This window comes from Archocentrus centrarchus, chromosome 15 (genome assembly GCF_007364275.1).
Source record: "Archocentrus centrarchus isolate MPI-CPG fArcCen1 chromosome 15, fArcCen1, whole genome shotgun sequence".
NCBI lineage: Eukaryota > Metazoa > Chordata > Actinopteri > Cichliformes > Cichlidae > Archocentrus > Archocentrus centrarchus.
In genome coordinates, this window is record NC_044360.1 from 1,118,857 (window position 1) to 1,145,947 (window position 27,091).

The following is a 27,091-nucleotide window of genomic DNA, read 5'->3' on the forward strand; positions in this document are numbered from 1 at the left end:
TGATCATTTCATCCACCGAACATTCAATAAGTTATTGATTAAAAGACAGAAATGAAAGGACGCCATCACAGATAAACTCTTTAATGAATGTAAAATTATTACAGGAAGAACAAAAACATAAGTTAACACCAAAAAGGAGGAGAGGGACCTGGCTGCAGGCAAGAGGGCGCCACCATACCTCAACTCCATTCTGGATCTCCACAGGAAGTTGGTCTTCTTCGTGAGTTTATCGCTGGGAAATTGCCAGAGTCACTGATCCAAACTCCAGTCCAGTAGGTGGCGGTAATGCACCTCTAAATTGGTATACCAACTGCCATTGTTTATTTGTGGATTCTGACATTTTGGGATAAATAAAACTGGCTCTAGGTCAAAGTGTTACTGAGAAACAAACAAAAGAGGAGGGTTAAAATAAAGCCGGCAGATTTGTTTTAAACCTGCCGGCTACATCACGTGGAAAAAGCCCACGAAGAAGACCCACATCCGCCATAAAGGTCACGTGACTTCTGGTATGTCACAACTTCCTGTGGCGTTCCAGACTGGAGTTGAGGTATGGCGGCGCCCTCTTGCCTGCAGCCAGGTACTCTTGGGGGGGCCAAAAAGAGCAAAGCTTTGAGATCTATGGTACACGCTGAAATGAGCCATCTTCTGTATTTGTATGAAAAACATGCATTTCGACTCCGTTTTTTAAAACTTGACTCATTTTATTGCTGAGACAGATTTAAAATGTTCATCTCAATCTGAAATGCAGCGTTCAGGGCCTGCAGGAAACAGGAAACGTTTAGAGTCCGATCTCTGAGACCTGCTCCCAGTCTGCTGGATCTCTGCGGGTCCTGGTCCGGTTCTGCTGACTCATAGTTTCTGATGGATCCCAGAAGGAATATGTTTGTGACTCGCTCGTCACTGATTGGCCACGGGCGGCTCCACGTCTTCCATTGGCTGGCTGCCAAAGCCGCTGTCGACCGTGACGTCTGATTGGACAGAAAAATATGAACCAGGTGAGCAGATCTGTTCAGAGTAACAAAACCTTTAAACAGTGATTAGATTTACATCCATGAAAACAGGTTCAGTTTGAATTTAAAGGCTTTCTGTGTAACTTCCAGGAAGCTTGTGGCTGTGACATGAACTGCAGCAGTCGCTCTGTTGCACATGCTCAGTACCGTCCTGCTCCATCGAGCGCTGAGCCGTGCTGGGAGCCGAGAGCTGGACTTTTGTTCCTCGGCTGTTTTCTGATGGAGGGGTTTTGGTTTTGTGGGTTTGTTGTGCGTTTCGTCGCAGCGGCTCCTCCTAACGCGTCACATTTGTGTTGAACTAAATGATGAGAGGTGAGTTACCTGTGCTGTGTTTGTCGTCTCGTAGCTCAGTGTTCCTCAGCAGTCGGACTCCTTCTGTCAGACCGAGAGACTGAAGAGCTTCAACCAGGTCTTCGAATGCACCTCCACCCAGCTGGAAACACACACACACATACACACACCCGTCAGACCTGCAGCCATCACACAGGTGAGTAACAGGTTATATACACGTTAAGTGTGCAGCTTAAAGTAGAACTAGTGTCTTTGGTAAATGATCCAGGTCACGCCTTTAACATGTTCTACAGATGGGTCCAAAGGTCAAAGCGTTCTGCTGCAGTACCCTGTTACACCACCAGGGAGTGCCTGGGGTTTCTTCCTGTTGGTGAGTCACAGGTGTTACAGGTGTGTTTGCCCTCTGAATCGCTGCACTTGGATCACTTTAAAACCTCAGGAATGAGTCTCAGAGCTGGAAAAACGAATCACAGTGTGGCCGAGCTGATGGGGGTGTGCACGAAGCAGAAACACTGGACTCAGCTGACTCACCCTAACCCCTGACCCTAACCTAGGTGCTTTCAAGGTAAAGACCCTAAAGTATCACTAACTGGCCTCCAACAGGCCAAGGCTGGGAAGGGGGGGGGGTCTGCCTCGGGTGGTTGTTGGGTGACACTATGCCAGTCGCACGTGGATGCGTTAAAGGCTGCGAGCGATGCAGCCTCAACGAGGCGTGTGTGTGTGTCTCTTACCTTGTAGTGGTGCAGCAGTTGGCGGCAGGGCACGGGACTGTCCTGGTACAGGTGCGTCAGCGTCATCATGCCCAGCTTCTCCGCCAGCTTCTTCCAGGGGACGTCGCCGACGCTCAGCACCTCCACGAGCCGCGACAGCGTGTCCTCGTCGAGCCCCGGCCTCTCGAGCGCTGCGGCAGCATCACAGCTTCACGTTAGCTTAATTTTAATCACATCTGAAATCTGAGCAGCAACAGGAAATGCTCCTGCTGACCTCTGACCTTTGCGCACGTGCAGTGTTTGTGCCTGAGAGAAGAACAAAGACGAACCTTTAGTGCTGCTGGTTGGTTCGTCACGAGGATCCGGCTTTGGACTCTTGGGTAACAACACCTTCCTCACCTGAGGAGGAGAAAGAGGAGGTCACGAGGAGGTTTTCAGGTAAGAAACCACAACATCAGGACACAATCATGTGTCCTGATTCTCACAAACGTCCTTCAGGTTCAACTCGACTGCAACAACGTTCAGAGAACGCCAAACTAAAGATCTGTGCGATGAAACGTGAAGCTCTGACACCACCGAACGTCCAAAGTCAAACAACGAAAACCCTGCACTGAAGCACGCAGTGAAGGAAACCCCAGCTATCCCTCCTTCAGGGAGGAGAGGGCTCAGGATTACTGACGTCTGCAGAAGACGTCCCACAAACACCAGTCAGATTTATTTTATAGCACGTAAAACAAACAAGATCCAATCACAGATCAATAACCTAAATAAAACACCACAACATGAAACACCTGCTGAGACTGAACGTGAAAAAAGTGAGTTTTTAGACGGGATTGAGGAGACTGTATCGAGTGGGTCCGGGCGCTGCGAGAGCCCGACCCCTCCACGCTCTGATCGAGACCTCGGCTGCACTGACGTCTCTGCACAGGTGACCTCAGAGCTCTTCTGGGGTCGTACCAGTGGAGCAGCTCGGTGCCATTTCAAATTAATAGCTGACATCTGGAGAAACTCATAGGAGGTAAAAAGTCTCCACACTTTTCTGGCCCTACATGTGGAAAAGACGCTTTTATTTTGAAGGTACACCTTGTTTTTACCTTTTGGCATTTAGCGAGGTCCAGGGGGGTGTGGCCTGCCGCGGGTCTCTTGCGAGGGTTGGCTGTCTTTGATGCGGTCTCCCGCTCTTTGTCCTCTTCCTCTCTGATTGGTTCATCTTCGTCTGAGGAGGAGCTGAAGAAGAGCGGCTCGTCGTTCTCGATGTACTTGTCAGCACCTGAGGAACAGTCCATGTTCAATCACCTGTTCCAAGCTCAGCTTTGGTGTGTGTGTGTGTGTGTGTGTGTGTGTCGCTCACCTGCAGCGATGAGCATGGAGCAGAAGGTCAGCGAGCCGAGGCTGGCAGCCAGGTGTAGCGGCGTGTTTCCTCCAAACGTGCAGGCATTAACGTCGGCCCGGAGCTGAAAATCACAAACATACGTTTATGAGATGGGACGTTCGAAGAAGCGTCGCAGGTTATCCTGAAGAAGCCACGCCCCCTGCTGTTCCTGCTGTGTGGACATTACCTCTGTGATGAGCAGGCAGGCCACCTTGAACAGGTTTTCTTTGACAGCCAGGTGGAGGGCGGTGTTCCCACTCTTCTGCTCGGGTTCGTTTATTTTAGCTCCGCCCTCGACCAGCAGACGCAGGCAGCGCTCACCGTCCCTCCTCACGGCCAGGTGGAGCGGGTGGAGACCTGACAGAGAGGAACAGTCCTGTTATTTTCAGCCTTTAATATTTCTGTGGGAGGGGGGAGGAGGAGGGGAGGGGGAGGGGGGGGGGGGGGGTCCTCTCACCGTGGAAGTCGGGCATGTTGACCAGGTGGGCGTGACGTTCTCCCAGGTGAGCCAGCAGGAGACGAAGCACACTGTGGTCCCCAGCCAGCGCTGCCAGGTGGAGGGGGGTGCGGCCATCTTTGTCCACCAGGCTGGGGTCAGCCCCCGACTTCAGCAGCACCTCCGCCACCTTCACCTGCCGTGTGATCACTGCCAGGTGGAGGGGAGTCTACAGAGGAGGGGAGGAGTCAGCGGTCAGGTGAGTGTTTCATCTTTTCAGGTCTGTGCCTATTGGACCGTCCACATGCAGCCACAGCTCTTTGTACTTCATATCAGTAAATCAGTCCTTTTATTAGTATTATTAAACTCAATAACGAGGCTCCGGCTTTGCCTTCATTGCTGCTGCGTGTTTTGGGATTCACTGACGGCAGCAGGCCTCTGTGCTGCACTAACTTCCTGTTCTTTTGTACTGCAGTCACCAACCTGCCTGACAGGTGTGCATTCTGTTCCTCTGCAGCGAATAAACAGCAGCAAAAACACCCAACAGGAAACACTGCAGGCAGGTACTTCCTGGGACTTTACCACGAGCTGTTCAGAGTGAAAGCACCTGATCTGCCCTGAACGTGTAGCTTCACGTCAGCGCACACCTTGGTGAAGGAACTAGTCACCTGTACCTGCTGAGCCACCTGTCAGAGGTGCTCAGCTGAACTCCAGAGGTAAAAAAGAATGAGGTGTAAACTACTTGGTTGTATTATTCTGGCAGCGGTACCTGTTGTTACGTGTTACAGGTGTGTTTACGCTGTTCATTTGAATTGTCTGGACTCGTTAAAGTAGCTCAAACAGGAAGTGGTTAGAGCAGGTTACCTGGTGGAGGTGGTTGGCTGTGTTGATGATGCCTTGCTGCTGGCTGCTGAGCAGAGTGTGGATGAGCTGCTGGAACACACCTGTCTGATGATGGATGATGGCCAGGTGTAAAGGCCTGGAAGAAGAAAACCACATGAAGCCACCAGAGGACTCAAAGGGACAGCCGGCTCTCGCGGACTCTCGTAAAGACTCACGTGTCTCCGTTTCCGTCCTGGATGCCGCAGAGGTGTCTCTGGATTGCCAGGAGGACGCGTGCGTCTCCAGTGCTGCAGTACTGCAGCAGGGCGGCGGCGGTCTGCCGAGCGCTCTGTGTCACTTTGCTGTTGAGGGCGGCGGCTGGAAAGGCAGCACAGGTGGAGGTTTGGATGAGAGCACGCAGAGCAGAACGCCATCAGTGCACGATGAGAGAAAACCACGCGGCTTCTTACCGATCTGAAGCAGATGCTGACGGAGCGGCGAGTCGGGCTGTCCTCCCGCCTGTCTGTCTGTCTGCTGCTGGGTGAAGCCCGTCTGAGGGGTGGAGCCTGACATCTGAGTCCCTCCTCCGGCGCCAAAGCCTTGGAAAGATAAGTTAAAAAAGCCTGCCGTTCCTCCTCCTCCGCCCGGTCCGTTCATCTCCTGGTGGAACTGAAATCCTGCAGAAAGAACCAAAGGATGCTGCTCAGCACGGCGCAGAAACGAGGACGATTCAAGAGAAAAACTCGTCCTGATTTGCCAGAGCGAAGTCGGGCTTTAATTATCTCACATCATCATAAACACGTCAGAGCTTCCTGTGATCATTTTGATCGGCTCTGTCAGAGACTCGTCCTGATAGAACCGCCTTCTTCTACATCGTGCAACAAGTTTGCTCATGTTCATGTTTGGAAATCCCCGCTTAACGCCACAAACATTCCTACCTCCTCCTCCTCCTCCACCAAATCCCCCGGCTCCTCCTCCTCTTCCTCCTCTCCAGTTTTCATAGGGAGGCAGCGGCTTCTGCTTCTTCCTCAGCACCTCCTCTTTGTCTGCGAGAGCAGAAGACGAGACGATGGTGACGGAAAACAAACATAAAAAACTAGAAAGAGTTTAATTTCTTTCCTCCATTTTTCACTTTCACGATGCTGCTGCTCTGCGAACACCTGAGTGAGTAGGTGGGGACCGAAACTCGGTGCATGCCAACAGTTTCCACTGTGGGAAGCCCCAGAACCGCGGCCTTCACCCCAACCTTCGTGCTGTCCCGGGGATTTACCGGCAGCGCCCCGTTACAATCTGCTGTTTGCAGAGCGGCGGCTCACCTTGGACCTGCGGTATGTAGGTGAACTGTTTGGGGTCGCTGCAGTCGCCGGCCTTCTTCCGCCTCAGCTGCAGGAAGACGGTGACGGGCCGGTCGATCTCTGCTCTGTGGTAGGCCGGCGTTTTGAACACGATGGCGTACTGAGGAGAGACGAGCAGCTCAGCATGAGTCACAACTCTGAATAAGCCTTCTTTACCTCACATCACCCTCTGCCTAAAATAAGCTATTTTAGCTCCTCCGCCCTTAAGGCCATCGCCTCTGAGCACTTCCTGTGCTATAGGGGGCGCTCTTGAGGGGGCTCTGTGGAGCTGAAGAATAAAAATGTTTTGATAGACAGCAGATAAAGTTCATTTTTTAGGTGTTTTACAGGTTTTCTTTGTTTCTGCTGTGTGTGTGTCCTTAATGTGACACACATTTAGCACGTAGTGCTGCAGTCTTATGAACAGTTGGTTGTTGAATACAATTTTTAAACTGTAACTTTTGTTGTTTTTATTACACAATAGTCACTCTTGCACCTGACAAAGTATGAAAAACTAACCGATAATGTAAATCCAAACTATTATAACCCTGGTGTGCACAGCTGTGGTCGATCACACACTCTGAAGGTGCTCCTTCATCCTTAATAATAATAAATGCGCAGTGTTGTGTTGTGTTGTGTTGTGTTGTGTTGTGGAGCAGTAAAAAGGATCTTTCTGCTCCTGCATGTCTTTGAGTCTGAGGTGGACTTTGAGCAGGTACCCGTGAAGTCTGTAACACGAGGTTTGTGCTGCACAGGTTCCCTCCTTCAACTCCAACTCTCATCTTTTCCTAACCCGCACCGAACCGTGACACAAGCTGAAGGTTACAGGCAGGGCAGGTGAACTCGCCCGGGAGGCGGAGCTTTAGGCTCTGCAGCCCGGCTGGAGGAATTCCCCCTCTGAGCTCAGACGAGCAGCAGCTGCTGCGGTTTGCAAACATTTAATGTTTCCTTCATGCAACTGACACACTGAGGGTGTGACTCATTCACACACACAGACACACACAGGCCTGCAGGCAGCATGAATGAGATCAAAGACTCACAAACTTTCTACCTGTTTGTGGACGTCCGTAGGTGAGAAGTCCCCGAACGCCTCCCAGCACCCCTCCTCATCGTCCTCATAAAAACGGATCTCGATGTCATCTGAGGAGCACAGCACAGAGGCATGATGGGATATTTGTGTGGTTTAAGATGCGATGAAACAAAGAGCTGAATGAAGGAGGCGGCAGAGAGGACCAGCGGGTTTTTCTACCTTTCTGGACTTTGTCGCAGAGCAGGAAGATCTCGTCTCCTCCGAGCACCGAGCCGCACGTCTTATCCATGCGAGAGATCTTCAGGTTGGAGGCGTTTGGAGACTCTGCGGGAAAAACAGATTTTTATCAGCAGAGAGTTCAGCACCTGCAGACTGAAGGACAGCTTCAAATGTTTAGTTTGAGCCGAACACACCGAGACAGGAAACAGGATGTTTGGGCTTTTTGATCAAACCTGTTACTTTGTCTTAATTAACTGATTGGTTAATTGGACATTTTATATTATGATGTTAAATTCTTCTCCTGTGGAGCTTTCAGTAACACACTCTTTAGGAAACCTGAGGAAGCCCTGAACCAGCTGCAGCCACCAGGACGTCTCCTGCTGGTCTGAGACGTCCTGTTTTTGAAGCCTCGAGTTCTGCGACTCGGCGTCATGTTTTCGCTGCTCTGAAAGCAGATGTTGGGTGAAGTGTGGATCGTCTGCTGCTTCCTGCTCCTTTCTGACGCTACATCCCCTAAAATGAACTTTTTTACTCAGAAAGCAGCGACTGAGACCAGAACCTCATCGGGAACGAGTTCCCTGAGCTCAGACATCAGCCGAGCAGGACGTTCATTTTCTCACAGACTTTTATCCAATCAGACTTTAGAGTCACGCCCCCTGCTGGACACTGCATTGGTCAGCGCTGGTTTTGTCCCTCACTTGAGCGCAGCTAGCCCTCCATCTAAAGAAGTCTTTGATAATCACTGTGGACTCACTGCTGTCGTAGATGGGGTTGGAGACGACCGGTTTCAGCGCTCTGGTGAAGGCGCCGGTGCTGTCCTGCAGGTAGGCGGTGAACTTTAACCTGACGATGTTCAGGTCCATCGTCTTCCCCAGCTCCTTGGCCTCCTTTGCGATGGCAGATTCCTCAGCATCTGTAAACATGCACGGGTTTGACCTCGTTCATGCAGTGATGCTACTGAATATGACTTTTTAAAGACATATTTTGAACCATCTTTCAGATATTTAAACACGAACATCAACACGTGCTTTTTAAGTTCATATTTATTTAGTAGGTCACATGACAGCTCAGCCTGAAAGTGGCAGAGGCATAAAAATATGAGATATGTGAGAATGTTCTTTAAAACCATTTAAATGTAACAAAGATTGTGAGTGATGTTTTCAGGTGTTGCCACGTTTACCTGTCAGGTGACCGTGTGCTCCTTTTTGTCTCTTCTTCTCTTCTCTGAGCCTCCGGGTCAGAACTTCAACAACACCTTTCTTGGTCACATGGAGGATCCCCAGATTACTGAATCTACAGGAAGTGACATCAGAGTATAAACATTTTACTTCAACTCAAAGTTTGGCTCCTTTCTAGTTACACATTCTCCAAAATCTATTTTCATTATTTTAAATGACTCTCATAAATGTGCCTGATGATCATCACTGAATAAAACCGTTAATCTGACGGTTTGTTTCCTCATGTGATGCTCAGGATTCGGTTTTTAGGGGATCTTCACTGAGATTTTACAAACTTCATCTGAATCTCAAAAAGAAAGTTGGGACTTCCTCTCTGGAGTTTTTCTCACAGAAGCAGAAACATGAAAACTTTCTGGCTGAAGGGAGGAGGTAAAGATGCAGTGATGCGATTGGATACTGACGAGGCGGTGAGGTCGTTGGGGCCGATGTCGATCGTGCAGGTGCCATTCTCGATGCAGTGACGTCCGACCAGACTGTGAGCGTGGACGCGAGCAGGGTCGCTGTGGGTCACCAGCTGGACTTCGACCCGGGCCAGACCCACGTAGTTATTAATCTGTGCGACACAATGAAGCCATTACAGTCTGCTCACTGTTCATTTTTTAATCTATGAATCACTTTAAGACGAGGCCGCACTGACTTGGTTCTGACCAGCTGGGGGCAGCAGACTCATTATCTGCTCATAAAATAACCACAAAACACAATTTCTGTATATTTCAGAGATATTATCAGAGAAGAACGATCCTGAATATAAATTAGCTTTAAAGCAGCTACATTTCCTCATTCCCTGTCATGTATAGCCAGGTCTAATATGTTCATATTAAACATGAACAAAGCTCAAACTCAAAGCTGCAGAATGTTTGAAGCATTTTTAGGCAGAAAAATAACTTGAGGTGAAACTCGCATCAAGGTCATAAACAGTAAAGAGCTGGTGGGCCGAGCGCTGAGCCTTGTGGGACGCCGTTTCCATGTAAAACAAGCTGCTCATTCACCAGCATACAAATACAGCTCTCTGACTTATTAACATTTATTAAGCAGTTTTATAATGTCCACAAACCCCACTTATACATTTCTGCCATCGTACATGCACAGTAAGATCAGGTGGAGCATCGAGCTCTGGAGGGATTTCTGGCCACGTCCCATCAGCCCTCCGAACCTTCACCAAAAACTCTCCTGATGTCCAAGGAACCACCGTCTGTTCCTCCAACTGTGGTGAACATCAGGACGCCCTCCCCCACCTGACTGCAAACAGGTGTGACTGATGTCATCTTCAAATTTACTGACCCCCCCCCCCCGGGTTGTGATTCCTTGATTTTCATCAAGAAATAAATGACCAAGTCTAATTTTTTCATTTGCTTCATTGAGCTCGATTAACGCCTTTATTAACGAGCGATGTTACTCACCCTCACTGTTGGGTAGGTTCTCTTGTTCTTCTCGCTGGAGGCCCCCGGGAGCCCGCCGTGCGATGGACCCTCGCACTCATAACGGAAACGAAAGCCCCTCTGAAAACACACACACACACACACACACACACACACACACACACACACACACACACACACACTGTAAAGAAGCCGTAAAGTTTCCTCATCTTTGTGCAAACCTCTGTATTTGTGAACTGTGAGTGTGTGAGCAAACAATCAGCAGCGTATGAATTTAATTTCATTCATACTCAGTTTTTATTTGGATCTGCACGTCCTAATTCATCCTCTCAGGGGACTTTATGTATAAATATCAGGAGCAATCACTCATTAATTAACAACTAACAGCTGATCACACAGAGTCTGCTTCTTTTCATCACATTACAATAAATGAGATATTTGGGGATTTTAGAAAGCTTCATTCAGTCCAAACTGTTCTGTTATTATTCTCTTTGTCTGGACCGTGTTTGTGCTGTTAATGACATTATCTGACCAATCATATGGCTGCTGTGCTTCACTGGACTAACAGACTGTTGCTGTAAAAGCACTGATTAGCTGCAGCTGTGATAACGTTGTTCGTTAATCAGTGGAGTGAATTTAAGGCAAACTGATTCATTTATATGAATTTCATATAAGATCAGAACTCTGTAATGAAACAGCCTGCCGGGAACAACCAAACACCTTCAGCTGTATCTGATAGGATGCTGTTAACGATGCTGGCAGCTGCTAAATCTGTTTAAATGCTCACGTCATTAACATAAAGGTGCTTCAAACTCATAATCCTGAACTTTATTCAGTTTATTGTTAAAAATAAGTGATCTTTTGCATATCAGGCAGCCTGTACAGTCCCTGACTGCTCTGATTAGGCATACAGAGAAACCAGCCTGAGCGTTTGCGTCATTGCTTCGGGGCTGAAGTGGTTGCGTAAACCCGGCACTTCCTCTGTGCTCAGAGCAGAACTGAGTGATTTGCATAGAGACGGTCGGTGGACTCGGAGCCACGCGACCTTTAGCGGCAAAAATTCCCTGTTTGTGCTCGTCAGCTCTGTCCCGTGTTGTTATATGACTGTTGGGAAAACCCTGGATAAAAGGAAGTGACTGTTACATTAACATGTGGATCAGCCCGCTGACGGGGAAGCACCGCTCACTCTGTGTTTGTGTATGAAGTGAATCACTCATTTCTTCCTGCTTCATTTTTCTGCAGAATCCAGCAGAGGCTGGTTCGTGCTGCAGCCATCGCTCGGTTATTACTCAGTGTTATCTTTGAATATTGGCTCTGAATCTTTGGTTGTTTATTTGTTCACGTCACATAAATAAAGTTATTGCTCACAGCAGCAAATATTTACACATATTTGTGTCGTGCTGTCCTACTAAAATAATTCCCCATTGATGCCACTTTAGTACTTAAACTGCATCCTTGTGCTAATCATAAACAGCCTGTAACAGGGCAGTATAGGTATGTTAACGTGTGGTATGGAGGTAATCACTAACCAGACCTCTAATATTTGTAATGTTGACTTATATCTACCAAGAGGTGATCAGAGGAGGGTCATAAAAGCTTCATAAACTCCAGTCTTTTTACAGAGTATTTTTGGAGTAGACGGTGAATAACTGACCTGGGAAAATAGCAGTGGCCCTAATACTGATCTCTGTGGGACGCCTCCATCAAGATTCTAGATATTTTAAGGGCATTTTTTTAAGTGTGTGTTTTAATCACTCAAGCCTGTGAATACATTTCAAATGAGGAATAAAAAAGGAGGCCACAACATCTGAAAGGCCCAGTTTGAAGCAGCCCTGCAGTTTGTTTGTGGTTCAAACCAAAGTCTGCAGTTTTGTTAGAAACTTGATTTCTGATTTTAGAGTGAATGAATTTAAAAAGATAAACTACCAATAAATCAGTTTTATTAGGACTTTTTGGTGTTTTGAGCAAGTATGTCATTACTAAAAGTCATCATGGGGTTTTTTTCAGTGCATACAGCAAATCTTAACTGGACAATAAATATTATGTACTGTGTAAAGAGCTTTAATCTTTAATCTTTCAGGAACACCTTCATGAACTCAATCATGCTTCCACTCCAGAAAATCATCTATAATTAAGCTTCAGTTTTTAACCACTGAGCGTTGACCGTCCACAAAAATACCGAATAATATGAACACGTTACGTTTGTGGAGTGATGACAAAGACAGGAAGTCTCACCTGTTTGGGCTCTTCGATGATCTGAATGTATGGACCGTGAGCTGAAACAAACACAAAGAAAAGGACAAAAACATGAACACCACACGGTTCAAACACTCAGTCACTGATCATTTCTCAGTAACACCGTCCACTTTCGCTATTTCATCAGCAACCGGCTTCTTACGTGTCCCGAAACGGTAAACGAAGTGCTTTCCCGGTGAGTAAGTTCTAGAAGGTTCTAGATGAGCAGGTGTTATTCTTCTGAGTACATAATAAAGAACATTGTTGCTTTGGAGACAGAAAACGGTCTGGCTCTGATAAGAGTGAGATTTTGTCTCCCTCCCCCCTTTTACTGGGTATGAAACACTGATTGTACATTTTTAAGAAGTGAGGATGGGTACGGCACACCCCCGCAGCTTAATCACTGATTCACAGTTTGAATCTGACCTGGGCTGATGATACACGGGAAAGACATACTTGATTAAAGGCTTTAAAGATGACGCTCAGTGGCTCGGACATTAGAGGCCCTGGTTTCATATAGACTCGTGTTCAGGTACAAACGCACACTGTGGCTCCACCCGCTAACACAAAGTTCTCAGGATTCAAATCCTGACTCCAACCTGTCTTCAAGAGCAAAGATCTTACCCAATCGCCATCAAACGTCCTCCCTGGGAAGCCTAAGCTTAAACGATGTCCAGCTGCTCGACCGCAGGTCAGTGTTTCACTGACCTCACTGAGTCTCACTGAGCCACTTCATCCAGCAAAAGGCAAAGAACTGAAATAAATAACTAAAATCCTTCAGACTTATTATGTTACGGGAGCCGGCTTCAGGAACGCTATCCCAACGCTATCCCAATGTTATCCCAACGCTATCCCAATGCTATCCCAGTGTTATCCCAATGTTATCCTCTGCCGCACATCCTCGTATTTTATTGAAAGACATTAAAAAGTGAAATGAGTGTGAATCTGATCTGTGTGTTAAAGGACGACCTCACTTTCATGAATTTGTTCTTGTAGTCTGTAGGAAATATTTCTCATTGAATTTAAGGTGGCAAAAAATGATTTGGGAAGTCCACCTGTGCCATAGTTTGTGATGATGTCACAGTGACTCATCCTCGTGTGCCTGAATGCTCACCTGTCTCAGGTATGTAGGGCTCAGTCTTTATGTCCACTGGAGGAATGTAGTCATACTGCATTAACTGCTGCAGCTGAGGAAGACAAAGAAGAACATGATTAACACCTAAACCCAAACCAGAGTGTGTGTCACTTTGCAATCAATCATCAGTCGATCAATAATTACCCATGATTACATCTCAGCCCTGTCAATAAACCCTGAGTGTGCTGTCAGCATGAAAGCAGATACTGCAGTTCTGATTTGGAAAAAGGCAGCGGGCCTGATATCGATCCCTGTGGAACACCTCCATCAGGGATTCGTAAGGCCCTGATTCGCTCGTCACACATCACTTTGTGGCTGGTGACCTAGATAACCCTGGAAAAAGACTTTCAGGGGCTCAATAATTTTCCCGTGAATCATTGATTTATCAGTAAACTGACACATCTCTGGTATCAAAATGATGATGGATTGGTTAGATGATCCTATGAATCATTTCTGCAGTAAACCCCCCTCAGATGTGTTAGCAGCCCCCAGGTTTCTGCTTTATTAATATGTTTTAAATTAATCTTTTTGAAAAAATGATTTATTACAGTAACCTGAGTGGCCTGTTCTTAACTACCTCGATTTGTTGTACACCTTCCTGCATGACTGCATTCAGCTGTGGAGCACAAACAGCACAGAATCGACTCAAATAAAGATGAAGAATATTTTCTTTATAAAATGTAAATGTATAACTTGAACATCTGTGAAGGCCCCATGAAGGCTGAACCATATGTGCAGGTTTGAGAGCAGCATCTGTTTTGGTGGAGCTCTTTCTTATTTCAGCAGACGATAAATGAACCACACTGAACGGCTCCAGCTGCTAAACTGGCCTAATGCAGCCCAGACATCACCCAGTGAAAACATCTGGAGCTTCACGCAATCAAAGATGCGTCAGCAGCTGAAAATCAACGAGAGGGAAACGTTTGGCTCTGAAACTCCAGCAGCCTGTTTAGCATCTGCTGCCTGGATGAGGGTCATTGACGCAGCTCTGTGAGAAACCTGCTGCTGGAACAGCGTTATTCGACCGTGCTGCTGCAGCCGATCCAAAATGTGCAGATATGAACACAAACAAATTCAGTTAAATTTAGGCTTTCAATGATTTTTTGAAATTTGACTGTAACGTTTGGAGCCAGGCTGCAAATACCTTCTTACCCCGTTAAATAAAAGAGTCGGTAACGATCAGCTTTGAAGGAGGTCACAGTTACTCATGCAAATGACTTTTACTCTGCAGCACTAAGAACAAAACTGGCTTCCTCTTAAACTGGAAATGGTCTCATGGCTCCTTGTTTCACCTCCGTGTGAGAACAAAAAGCTCTTTGACTGAGACGCTGGCCTGAGTTCAAACATCCTCTGACAGTGGATGAAACGTAAAGACAAAGATCATATTTGTATTTGTGCTCAGTCACAGTTACCCGCAGGTTTACAACCACAGGCTCTGATTTCTGGCTTTGATCTAAACTTCGCTCTCTATCGTCTCCTCACACTTTAACCCCCCCGAACCCGCTCATGATGATGGGATCAGACTAAAATCCTCCTCAGAGGCTGATCGCCGATCAGCTGAAGAACACAGACTTCCTGTAATGAAGCGAATAAAGACAAATGTGTAAAAAGCACTCACGTCGTTCTCGTAGACGCTGATGAACTGAGCTTCAGTCATCCTGCAGCACAGACAGAGACAGAAAGACGGTCAGTGAGGAGCTCGAATGTCAGAGGAACCATCGGCGGCTCTCCGACCCGAGCAGCTTTAAATCCCCTCGAGTGTCACAGCTGAAGCTGAAAGTCCCGAGAGACGAAGAGAGAAGCAGCAAAGACAACAACGCGTCCAAAGTTCAGCAGTTTCACTTTCAGCGCACAGACGCCTCTCCTCCCCCCGTTCTTCTTCTCTGCTGTTTGGCTCTCCCTCTCCTCTCTCTCTCTCTGCCCCCTCCCCTTCCCGTATCTCGCTCTGCTTTCAGTCACTTCCTGGAAGTGGCTGAGCAGAGGAAAACCCCCAGAATCCCAGACCTGCTGAGAGAGGAGGCGGGGCTACAGCTGCTGAGGTCACGGCTGCAAGCGCAGAGGGAGACAGACGAGGAAGAAAGGCAATAATAAACAAGCTATACATATAGTTTGTTTATTATTACTCAAAAATACTGAGAGATTAAAATAAACACCAGAAAAACAACAAAGAGACAAAGTTTTTAAAAAGTAACTAAAAATAAAAACTACAAAGATTTGAGACTGAAGAAGAAGAAAAACTCAGACAAAAAGATCAAATATAGATTCAGAAAATTAAAATAATGATGAGACAGCTTCAGATTCATTACAGCATGTACGATGAAGCTGCTGCAGCTGAAAAACCCAACGACCACGAAGAAAGCTGCATCAGAGCGATGATGATGATGATGATGCTGATGACGGGCCGGAGGCTCGAACAGCAGCTCAGACCCAGCTCGCCCGCCTCAGGGAAACGAAGCCCTCACACTCGGGCTGCAAACGCTCAGCTCCTGCTTCCCTTCCTTACAGCTAAATAAGTGTTAATGAGAAGCTGCAGCTGAAGCAGACGAACCTGCAGCAGAGTCGGTGCTGTGAATGAACCTCCTGCAGCTCTCATGCCCCGACCTCCGGCTCCTCTCAGCTTCCTTTTGCTCACTTTTCTGTCTTTTTGGTGGTTTCTGGTTCTACTTCCTGTCGCTCCTCTGATGCCTCTGACACAAACTGATGTGAAGCTCGCTGCTCTCCCAGCTTCAACCCGCCGCGGCGGGGCAGCCCCCTTCATCACATCAGCCAATCAGAGCACGGCACAGACACAAAGCCACAGCAGGCAGAGCGAGAGGAGAGAAACCCCGAGGGGAAGTCTGCAGGAATCTACAGAGGTGATTTCTTTCATGTTTCCCTGAAACAGCTTCAGTCACACGTTCGAACGAACCCGATGAAACATTTCCTGGTCCTCAGCGCGCGAAGGACCAAAGCAGCCGAGCGTGGAGCGCCTGACAGCGCCGCGCCACACAAACACACAATCATGCAAACGCAGAAGGCCGAGGCAAAGATGAGAGCAGGATGGATCAGAAATGAGTCCATCAGAGGGACGGCTCAGAGTCAGAGAGGCTGAGGGGGTTTGGACACGTGCAGAGGAGGGAGGGCGGAGATACCGGAGCTGCAGGCAGGAGGAGGTTCATGGATGGAGGAGAGCATTGGAGAGACAGAGGAGGATGCTCGGATGGGGGAGATGGAGGCAGATGATCTGCTGTGGCGCCCCCTAAAGGGAGTTTAGGGGAACTTAGACGCAGATTAAAATAGTTCCAGGCTGAACTAGCGCGATCGTCAGAGTGTGAAGAAACGTCGTGCATTCAGTTTATGAAACCCGCTCAGATTATTTAGTGTAATACCGCTTTGTACCATGAGATGGAGCCGATGCCGGCCGGAGTCTCACAGGAGAGGAAACGCGATGGGCGGGCAGATGTGCAACGACAGATGTTTGTACTGCATCAAAGTGGCACCATCCACTCATCACGATGTGCGCACAGGTGGAGGCAGCTGCTGCCCGCACAGCTGGATGTGATGGAGAGTCAGGTGGAGCCTGCAGAGGGCGCTCTGCTCTCATGTTTCGCTCAGTCCAACATGTGGCGACGTAATAAAAGCAGGAATGACGTTCCCAGGCCGATGATAGAAAGAAAAGATTACTGACTAGGGCTGGGCGATATGGCTAAAAACTGTATCACGATATAAGTACTTCATATCGGTCGATATCGATAATTATTGATTTTTTTTTTTACCTATTTAAAATAAGGACTAGGAGAAAAAATGCTACATTTAAACATTTTATTTCAACATTATTTAAATATTTTTATTTCAAATTTAACCTTCCTCAGAAATGGCAACACAACCATGAAAAACACTCAAATAAAAAACCATCCTTATCCTTATATATATTAGTGCTAGGAGGTGCTTTAGTGCTTTAGGAGGGTCAAGCGCGTGAAGCAGATTTCTGTAACCCGGCATCTCAAATGTATTGACTGGTTGCATGTCTTTGGCTATGATATGCCACTGCCTGGGTTATTTCTTTATAACGTTTGGATGATTCATCATAAGGCACTGATGTGGAATACCTTTCCATAGTGGTCTGTTGCTGCGGTCTTGCAACAGCAGATGCTGGTTGCTGTCGAACTCGGCTGTGCTCCAAAAGGCTAAGGTGGTAAAACAAGTTAGTCGTATTGCCGGTCTTGGCGGGGACGACAGTCCTGCACAATATGCAGACGACACACTGAGTACGGTCCGACTGACAAAATCAGAAAAACTGCCACAGCGGTGAGCTTTCCACTTTTCTCCATGTCTCACACCAGGCCGGTTCAAGCAAGTTACACAAACAAGAGGGCGCGCACGAGATAACGAGGTGGCGCAACCAAGTTTGATACTGCTCCATGATTGGCTATTAGCATGTCACTCCATACGTTGCTAGGCACCAGAGGACCGACCAACCAATCTTGCTTCACAGGCGGGTGCATTTAAAGCAGAATCTTTGCTCTGGTTTATTCCAATAAAAAAAAAATATCGATCGTTCTATCGAGCGCATTTTCTATTGATATTGATTATGTGTCTATCGCGATACATATCATTATCGTTTTATCGCCCAGCCCTATTACTGACTAATAACTGATCCCATCCGTGATCTGAAGCAGTCGTGGAAACAGATTCATGATCTCAGCACTTTGTAAGAGCTTCTGCTCATTATTAATTAATAAAAGTATCTTTTAATGTTTTTATGATGTGGACGTTAAAGACTCGAAAGGTGTTTATTCCACGCTGATGAACCTGTGTGGTTCCCCGAGTGTTTCTGAGGACAGATCATCTTCTCCATGAGTCAGCGAATATTTCCCACATATAACCGTGTGCAGAGTCAGCAGAAAAACTGCCAGAAGGACTTTAATAACCAGGGTGCAGGCTTCAGGAAGTAACTCTCCAGGTGCTCTTTTGTTTTCATTATTGTTTATGGAGGAAACATCAACTAGAGTTCTTATTATCATGATAATTATAACTAACCAAGAGCACTTACAGTTGTTATTACTGTATGATATTCAGATTGTTTCTGCACTGACGACAGCAGCACTTAAACATCTGTGACAGTGCATCACTTCATCGCTGTGTGCTGAATATGAATCCATCAGACGGTGCAGAATTCTTTATTTTCTCAAAAGTTTTCTTAAAATGTTTCTAAAAATCGTTCAGCTGGGAATGTCGGAGCTTTTCTAGCAGCATTTCCGGCACAGCTTGGCTCCAATTATGAGGAAGAGGAATAAAAAAACAATCATAGCAGCAACAGTATTAATAGTACAAAAAGCCCCAGGGTCAGCCTCCATCACGGTTTTCAGGTGAGTCCTGAGGTCGGACCAGCGTGCAGCACAAACAGCGTCTAAAGCCTGAAACTTTCCGCTCTGCCGCGATGCTTTCCAGCAACCGCTGCTTCACTAACGAGCTGATGTGACTTGGTGTTAGTCATCAGCTGCTGGTTGTCGCAGCAACACAAAACAGACTGAGGCGCGGCTCTCAGCTGGTCAGATGATTTATTTAGTCTGAAACAGCTGAAGGAGAGGAGGCAGCGGGGCGCACACAGAGGAGGTGAAGGTTCAGAAACCGCAGATCAACACACAGGAAACTAAACACATTTATTTCTGATCCTTCAACATAAAAGTCATAAAGGGCTTCACTAAGAGGAGAACGAGCAGCGTCCCCTCATCCTAATCAGCCCAGCGCAGGGTCGTGGGGGTGGAGCCTATCCCTGCTGTCATAGGGGAAGAGGCGGGGTTACACCCAGGACAGCTCACCGGGTCTGCGGCCACTAAGCAGGTGACCCGCGTACTGAAGGCCTAAATCCCCACCACAGGGGTCGGACCACTTCCTGTGTGTCACCGCCCTCGCTCTCCGGCCACTGCAGCCTCAGGAAACGCCCACAAAGGGAAGAATCCCCGAAAATCTGACACACGTGTCAGGCTGGGCGATATGGACCAAAATAATATCTCGATATTTTTCTCCCCAAAGCTATAAACAAAAAGGCCCTTCAGAGACTCACAGCTGTGCTATTAAAATGTAAACATTAAAGATGCAGAGCAGAAACAGCAAAAGGCTGACTGATTCTTTACAAAGACAGTCTGCAGTGAAGTACACTTCACCAAAGTACTTCCTCCTGTGAGTACTGCTGTACATCCAGTACTCTGTGCAGGTAACAACATGTAAACAGACTGAACAAACTTCCATCCTTCAGTCAGGAGGGTTTCAGCCGGCTGAGTACATCCACAGACAGACGCGCTGACATCACAGCGACGGGCCCACCCGCTCACTGCGGCGTCTACGTATCTGCCAGCTGCATCACGAACACGGGTGTGTGTGTGTGTGTGTGTGTGTGTGTGTGTGTGTGCGTCAGTGTGAAGCTGTGCAGAGACAAACTGGGAGGAGAACTGGTGGAGCTGCAAGTATGATTGTAACGCGACACAAGACTACATCGATATAAACGATATTGTCTCATCTTATATCACGTATGAAAATATATCGATATTTTTTAAAAACTCGATATATCGCCCAGCTGTACAGACGTGTCTTTGGACCGCAGCAGGAAACCCGAATAAACCCGGGAATGCGCTGGGCACGGCTCCACCCCAGGGTGCAGCACAGTGTGGACTCATGAAATATTCACGACCTTTAACCTATTGATCCGTGTTTCTGGATGTGACTCTGCCCACGTCCACAGAATGAAGATGTTCCCTTTAAAGGGAGGAAAACATTTGGAGGCCAGGGGACGGATCACACCGGAGACCCGGGTTTGAGTCTACGTGGCAGATTTTCATACTTGGGATTATTTTAGTTTCTGATTGAAAACAGACGTCACTTCTTTTTGCTCCGGTTGCCATGGTGAGGTCCACTTGAAACAGCTCTGGTGTTGTTCTGGCTCGGCGTGCACGGAGACACGAGCGTGTCCATCGATGCAGAAGCTCTGAGATTCTTCTTCTCCTGCACCGGCGCCGGCGAGGCGCCCATCGTTAACCTATCACACTGCAGCATCAGTCGAGCGCCGGTTTAAACGATGACGGAGCCGTGACGAGCATCCTTACAGCTGCAGACACGACGCCTACGTGATTCAAGAGTCACATGACTCTGAATCAAAGTCGCTGTGAGTGACGTGAGCAGATCATGAACCCAAACAGAGTTTCTGTGAGCAGCAGCATGAAGAGTCTGCTGTCTGTGAAAGAAACAGAAGCTGCAGAGGAGGAGGAGGACAGGAAGTACAGGAAGAGTCAGAGGAAGAGGAACATCCTGCATAAAAAAACAAAAACACGTTGGCACTTCGAGGCCTCCGTACAGACCGCAGAAACCAACATTCCTGAGTGTGAGTCACAAACAGCACCTGAAAGGGTTAAAAACAGACGTACCGCAGGGCCCCCGCCATGGCTCAGCCGAACTGCTGATGATGACGCTGATGAAGAGGAGGCAGCTGATCTGTTCTTCCTCCTTCAGGGAATTTCCTGTGGACGGTAAACGAAGGGTTAATCACACAGATCAGTGCTGATGGAGTCACACCTGAATCTATCAGCAGGAATTCCCCCCCCCCCCTCCTCCTCCTCCTCCTCAAACATGGAGCACCCCCTCAGGTTAGCCTAGCTTAGCACAAACACTGGAAACCAATGGAAACTGTTAGCCTAAAAACCAACAAACCCAGAGCTTCTCAGTTTATCTGCTGCTGCCGTCTTCATGAAAACATCTCAGCTGTGACATCAGAAAGCTCCTCCTCCTCCTCCTCCTCTGCAGAGCGAAGGTTTAAATCTGCATGTGGTTCATTTCAGCACGATGAAGCAGGAGGAGGAGGAGGAGGAGCAGCAGCAGCAGCTTCAGCTCAGCTCACTTTGTAAGGTCATATTTACATTTCAGGTTTCGTGTGTTTTTGGAAAAATTCCAAAAGTTATTCAGTTAACTCAGAAAGTGTTGATTCAAAACCCTGAAAATGACCTTTTTAAAATAACCTACAAACAGGTGAGTCTCTGAACTCGGGTCATCGTTATTTATTCTTATTAAAACTCTGCAGCAGGTGATCCAAGTTTCCCACCTGCTGCGTAGCTGCTTCTCCTTCACGCTGAAAGATTCAAATCAGAGGCGGCAGCTGAATGCTGCGGCCCATCGACAGGTCAAAGTTCACGTTATTTTAAAGTTTATCTGAGTTCATGCAGCATGAACACTCTGAGCTGCTCAGTAAACAGCTCATTGACCTGGGGTCACAGAAGAAGGCGAGATGATTAAATATTATTTAAATAAACAATTTGCACACATCTGTGTCTGGATTGCACATTTTGATACATTTTTTATGATATTTGGAAATCTTGTGTTTATCATTTTGGTCCTTCAGTTTCATCAGGTAACTCCCACCTGCGTGTCTCAGGCTTACCTGGATAAATTCCAGGTTAAAGCTTCTGCAGCCTGCTGTCATTACCTTCCTCAGGATGGAGGTCGGCCTGTTTTCACATATGTTTGATCTAAAATTGTCTTTTTAAAATTCCACCATGTGGGAATCTGGTGGCTCTCGGCCCTTCAGATATCTGCTCCTGTGGCTCTGTGGACTCACCTGTCCTGGAGATCAAATCTACCTGTTCACCTACCGTACTTCAAGGCGTCCGCCTGAAAACAGCCGGCCGGCGTCCTTCATCAGAAAACCGATGACAGCAGGGTGCTCGGGTTTGGCACAATTCCTGTTATGAGGTGGATATTTCCCCTGGAAGTTTTCAGGTAAATCTGAGACAGGTGGGGAATTTTCTTTCTTTGTAAATTTGATGAAATGTGACGGGACGCCCCTTTAATAAGAGGCACGTGTAAAAACAGAAGAACAGGTGAACCCTGACATTTACCTTCATCACAGCTACAAACACAGCGCACTGAGTGGCCCCTCAGCGGGCTTCCAGAAGCTGTTTAATCAGATTAAAGTGGTGTTACAGGCGCTTGTTTCAGCCTGGGCTGCTGTGAGGTACGGGATGATTTTAGACTGGGAATTATGCAAAGCCGGAAATGAGCAGAATTACTTCCTTTTACTGGATTTATTTGATATAAGCCCGAATTAAACAGGCGGCTTTAACACGAAGCCGAGTTAAAACAGATAAACGCCTCCACGTTTAATCCGCAGGGAAACGTCCTCCAGCACACGAACCGTCCCAATAATCAATAATCAGAAATCAATCAGCAGCTCATCTCACGAACCTCCTTCGAGTTTTCGGCTGTTTTTCACCCGAAAATGAGAAAACTGAAACTCCGCTTTGGCGAAATCACCTGCGGAGCCACAGATATTGATTATTGATCGTTTTCCTGATCAATAAAGCGAAAGGAGTTAAAGGAGCTTTACCTGCGTGCCGCCGCTCAGGGTTCACTTCAGTCTGGAAACTCCAAACTGGATCCAACAACCAGGCCAGGAACACAACCCGGACAAACAACCACTTCCTGTTCCCGAGTTTCAAAATAAAACCAAGACAGCAGGTGAGAAATCGGTGCAAACGTTACAGAGAGGATGAAACGGCCTGAATGAGTGAGAGCCGAGTCTGATCCTCTGATCTCTGTCAGAGACGTCTGCAGGGCTGCATCAGCTCTGCTGAAAGCATCGGTCAGACCTCTGAAAGCTCATTTTCATTTTCTGCTGTGTGCAGAAGCTGAATGTGATCATAGTAACAGGTGACGCTCAGTTACAGGTGAGAGCAGATGATTTATCGTCATCAATCATCTGTGCATGATGTGACCTGCAGGCATCGTGATGACCAGAACATGAATCCAGCAGATATCGATAAACTTCTACTATTTCTTTTTATTTTAATAGAATTTCTTTTATGCACTCCAAAAAATCTGCGCTCATTATTACAATAATTAATATCTATACACATAAGGAGATCACAATGAGAGGAAGATAAAAGACCTTTAACCTCGAAGGGAGGCTTTTATTTTGACAGTTAATTATCCCAACCGGAAATCACATCGCTGTTCCTGAAGTCACTTGAAGCAGCGCAGCTCGGTCGTCATAGTGACGGCAGGCAGACGGGCGGAGTGGAAAGCCCCGGAGCTGAAGGGGAATTCCGGCACCACGTGACAAATCGGCCCGCTGATTGGCGGAGTTTAGAGGCGAGTCACGCCCACCCAGGCGGAAAAACAAGGAAAAATGTTAAGAAGTTCAATTACAACAAAACTAAATGGAAACATAAACAAAAAATCATGAAAAGGAAAAAAAATCACAAAAAATAAATTAAATAAAAAAAATCTAATTAATAAAATCTAAATAGATAAAAATAAATAAATATAAAATGTCAAAATAAAAATTTTAAAATAAAATTCACAAAAAATGTGAAAGGTGCTGAAGCTGCAGGTGATGGCAGCAGATAAAACAGCACCTGTACAGCTGTCAGTGTGCAGACTGAGTCCAGCAGGGAACACAGATCCACACAGACAGCGGCTGCAAGTGTCACCGACACCACGGCTCCAATGACCTCGGACAGCCAGAGGGCGGAGCCAAGACAGCACGACACCTGAGAATAAAGCTCAGGATAGAAATGCAGCACTGACACCAGAGGGTGAAATCCATCTACGTCCTCCCAGACACAGAAACACAGACATACAGACACAGAGAGACACAAACACAGACACACAAACACAGACACAGAGAGATGCACCAGTCAGTCATTCTGTTTGCTCGTTCTCTCTCCACAGAGAGTTAAACAGATCCACTCATCATGGGCACAGATGTCAGGATATTTATGAGGGTGGAATAATTGCGAGTTTATTTTGGATGTTCTCTGATCCACACAGGGTCAAATATATACATACAGTCATGGCTGAAAGTGTTGGCACCCCTGAAAATTTTCCAGAAAATTAATATTAGGTTGCACACCCTTTGGAAAAAATAACTGAAATCAATCCCTTCCTATAACCATCAACAAGCTTCTCACACCTCTCAACATGAACTTTGGACCACTCTTCTGTTGCAAGCTGCCCGGGTCTCTCATATTTGAAGGGTGCCTTCTCTGGGTTTAGATCCGGGCTCATCCCCGGCCTCTTCAGAGCTCTGCAGCACTTTGTTTTCACCCATTTCTTTGTGCTTTTCGAAGTATGTTTGGGGTCATTGTCCTGCTGGAAGACCCATGACCTTGGATGCAAACCCAGCTTTCTGACACTGGGCTCTACACTGAGACCCCAAACCCTTTGGTAATCTTCAGATTTCATGATGCCTTGCACACAGTACCAGAGGCACCCCAAAACATCTTTGAACCTCTGTCATATTTGACTGTAGGTACTGCGTTCTTTTCTCATTCTGTTTTCGATAAACAACAGAATGATGTTGTTTACCAAAAAGTTCTATCTTGGTCTCATCTGTCCACAACATGTTTTCCCATAAGGATTTTGGCAAACTGCAGTCTAGCTTTCTTCTGTCTCTGTGTCAGCAGTGGGGTCCTCCTGGGTCTCCTGCCACAGCGTTTCCTTTATGATGGATAGTTGTCCCTGACACTGATGCACCCTGAGCCTGCAGCACAGCTTGAACTTCTTTAGAACTTGATTGGAGCTGCTTATCCACCATCCGGACTATCCTGCGCTGCAACCTGTCATCAGTGTTTCTCTTCTGTCCACATCCAGGCAGGTTAGCTGCAGTGCAGTGGGCTGTAAACGTCTTCATTATGTAACCTTGAAATTGTTGATATTTTTCCACAGTTTTGGTCCTCCAGTCCTCAGACAGTTCTCGTCTCCTCTTTCTGTTCTCCATGCTCAGTGTGGCGCACACAGACACACAACACAAAGACTGATCAACTTCTCTCCTTTTTATCTGGTGTCAGGTGTGACTTTAATGTTGCCCACAGGTGAGTTTAAGCAAGCGTCACATGCTTGAAACAAAATGATTTACCCACAATTTTAAAAAGGTGCCAATAATTTTGTTTTGTGTGAAATTATATAAATTTTGGCTTTTTTCTCTGTTTTTTATCTCATCTTAATGTAAGCCTGCTTAATCCCATTCCTAAACCAGTTGTGATGTCTTTGGGATCATTGTCCTGCTGGAACACCGTTTCAACCATCTAGATGTTGAGCTGAGGTGAAGTTAAAGAATTTGGAGGTAGTCCTCCTTCCTCAGGAACACAGCCCCAGAGCCTGATGGTACCCCCACCGTGTTTGACAGCTGGTACAGTGTTCTTAGGTTTGAAAGCCTCACCTTTACCCCTCCAAACCTACTTCCTTGTCACTGAGGCCAAGCAGCTCGGTCTTTGTCTCGTCTGACCGTCAAACTTTTCTCCAGAAGATGTTTGGTTCATCCATGCGGGCAGCTGTAAGTTTCAGTCAAGCTTGAAGGTGTCGATTTTGGAGCAGGACCCACTCAGTCCATGGAGATGTGAAACTGGCTTCACTGTGGACAGTGATGCTGGTGTTCCAGCAGTTTCCAGGAGCCTTGGTGGTTCTTGAACATCCTGACACGCTTCTTGAACATCTTGAACATCCTGACCAATTTCCTCTCATCTGAAGGTGACATTTTGGGTCTTCTTCCAGACCTTTGCAAAGTGCTGACACATCTGAATAACTTACTTGTACTTACGTGCAGTTGTTTGAACAGATGATCTTGGAATCTGCAGCTGGTTAAACATGACTCTAAGTGACCTTCCCAACTGCAAATCTACAGTTCTCCTCCTGAAACAGGGATTATAATTTCCACATCCATGAGTCCACGAAGGTCCCAGTCAGGGTTATTATAGTTAAAAGGAAAAAACGATAACTAACTAAAACTGTATTGTGAGTTTAAAAACTAACTAAACTCGTAGATAAAATGACCTTCCTTTTCTTGTTTGTCATTTGATTTCAAAGCCTTGTGGACTGATCATTTTCTGCTCTCCGAGTTGAAGCTGGGAGCGCCGTCGGGCAGCTGTGTGCCTGCCTGCTGCGCTCACCGAGCCGGTCCGCAAAGTAATGGCAGCGGTCTGAGAAAGCGGCAGAGTCCCGTATGGAGTTTCTTTGAGTCCGATAATACAGATAGAAGCGTGTCTTGTTGTGAATGATGAAAAATGTATGAACACGTCTCAGTGAGGAAAAAACAGCAACGTCAAAGTCCACCTGAGACACAAGGCAGCTACGGAAACCGCTCTGAACCGACGTGATCTGGGGTTCACCGCCGAAGAAATGTGACTACTCCTCGCTGCCACGCAGCCGCAACGTTGTGATGAACCTGTTCCATCCTTGTGCGTTTCCGGCCACTTTATCAGTGAGAGAATAACAATCAAGAACAATCAATATAAGGAATCGAGGGAATGAAGAAAGTGAAAAAACAGGAACAAATATGTTTGCAGCCAAAAAACTGAGCACAAAGAGCGAAGACCAAAAGAAGTCCCAGCTGGCACCGCATATACAACACCAGCACACGACCGTAAGGTAATGAACACACAATCCAGCTACACAAGAATAAATGCGACATGAGCTCGGCCACACATCTAACCAAGCTAGCTCCAAAACAGAAGCTGTTGTTAATCTGCTGCACTGACGCTGAACTTTACTGTAGTTTATTGTAGAAGTTTTTGAGTTTGGGAGTTCAGGAGTTGTGCCGTGAATCTTGCACCTGACAAAGTATGAAAAAATAAAACTAATACTGAAACTAACAAAACTAAACTAAAACTAAGCAATAAACCCAAAATAAAATAAAAACGAGCAAAACCACTTTGAAAACTAATTAAAACTAACCGAATAAAAGAAAAAAAAAGTAAAAACGAACTAAAACTAAACGATAATGTAAAATCCAAAACTATTCTAACCCTGGTCCCAGTGACATAAATTTCCCCATCAGATGGTTAGTGTGAGGGTCCCTGTGCCTGCCTGTTTTTTGTGACCATGTGGACTCTATCCCAGCTGTCACGGGGCGAGAG

The 27,091-nt window shown here is 46.7% G+C and overlaps 1 protein-coding gene across 3 annotated transcripts; it reads right to left on the bottom strand.

Moving 5' to 3' along the window:
- Positions 1-65: 65 nt before the first annotated feature.
- Positions 66-22,645, bottom strand: nfkb2 (nuclear factor of kappa light polypeptide gene enhancer in B-cells 2 (p49/p100)). 3 transcript variants are annotated; one of them, XM_030748254.1, is made up of 24 exons: positions 22,564-22,645; positions 20,612-20,704; positions 14,830-14,869; positions 13,191-13,263; positions 12,077-12,117; positions 9,863-9,961; positions 8,864-9,015; positions 8,405-8,517; positions 7,979-8,137; positions 7,225-7,329; positions 7,027-7,115; positions 5,958-6,096; positions 5,580-5,687; positions 5,112-5,318; positions 4,878-5,019; positions 4,684-4,798; positions 3,841-4,048; positions 3,571-3,740; positions 3,363-3,465; positions 3,106-3,281; positions 2,341-2,410; positions 2,033-2,202; positions 1,332-1,443; positions 66-968 (listed from the first exon to the last, which is right to left on the bottom strand). In XM_030748254.1, exons 2-24 carry the CDS (start codon positions 20,626-20,628, stop codon positions 898-900), a joined length of 2,679 nt encoding a protein of 892 aa, XP_030604114.1. In that variant the 5' UTR covers positions 20,629-20,704; positions 22,564-22,645; the 3' UTR covers positions 66-897. The 3 variants fall into 3 exon arrangements, with proteins under 3 accessions (XP_030604114.1, XP_030604115.1, XP_030604116.1); XM_030748255.1 differs by lacking the exon at positions 22,564-22,645 and adding an exon at positions 21,830-21,915; XM_030748256.1 differs by lacking the exons at positions 20,612-20,704; positions 22,564-22,645 and adding an exon at positions 15,760-15,909.
- Between the last annotated feature and the right edge of the window lie 4,446 nt (positions 22,646-27,091).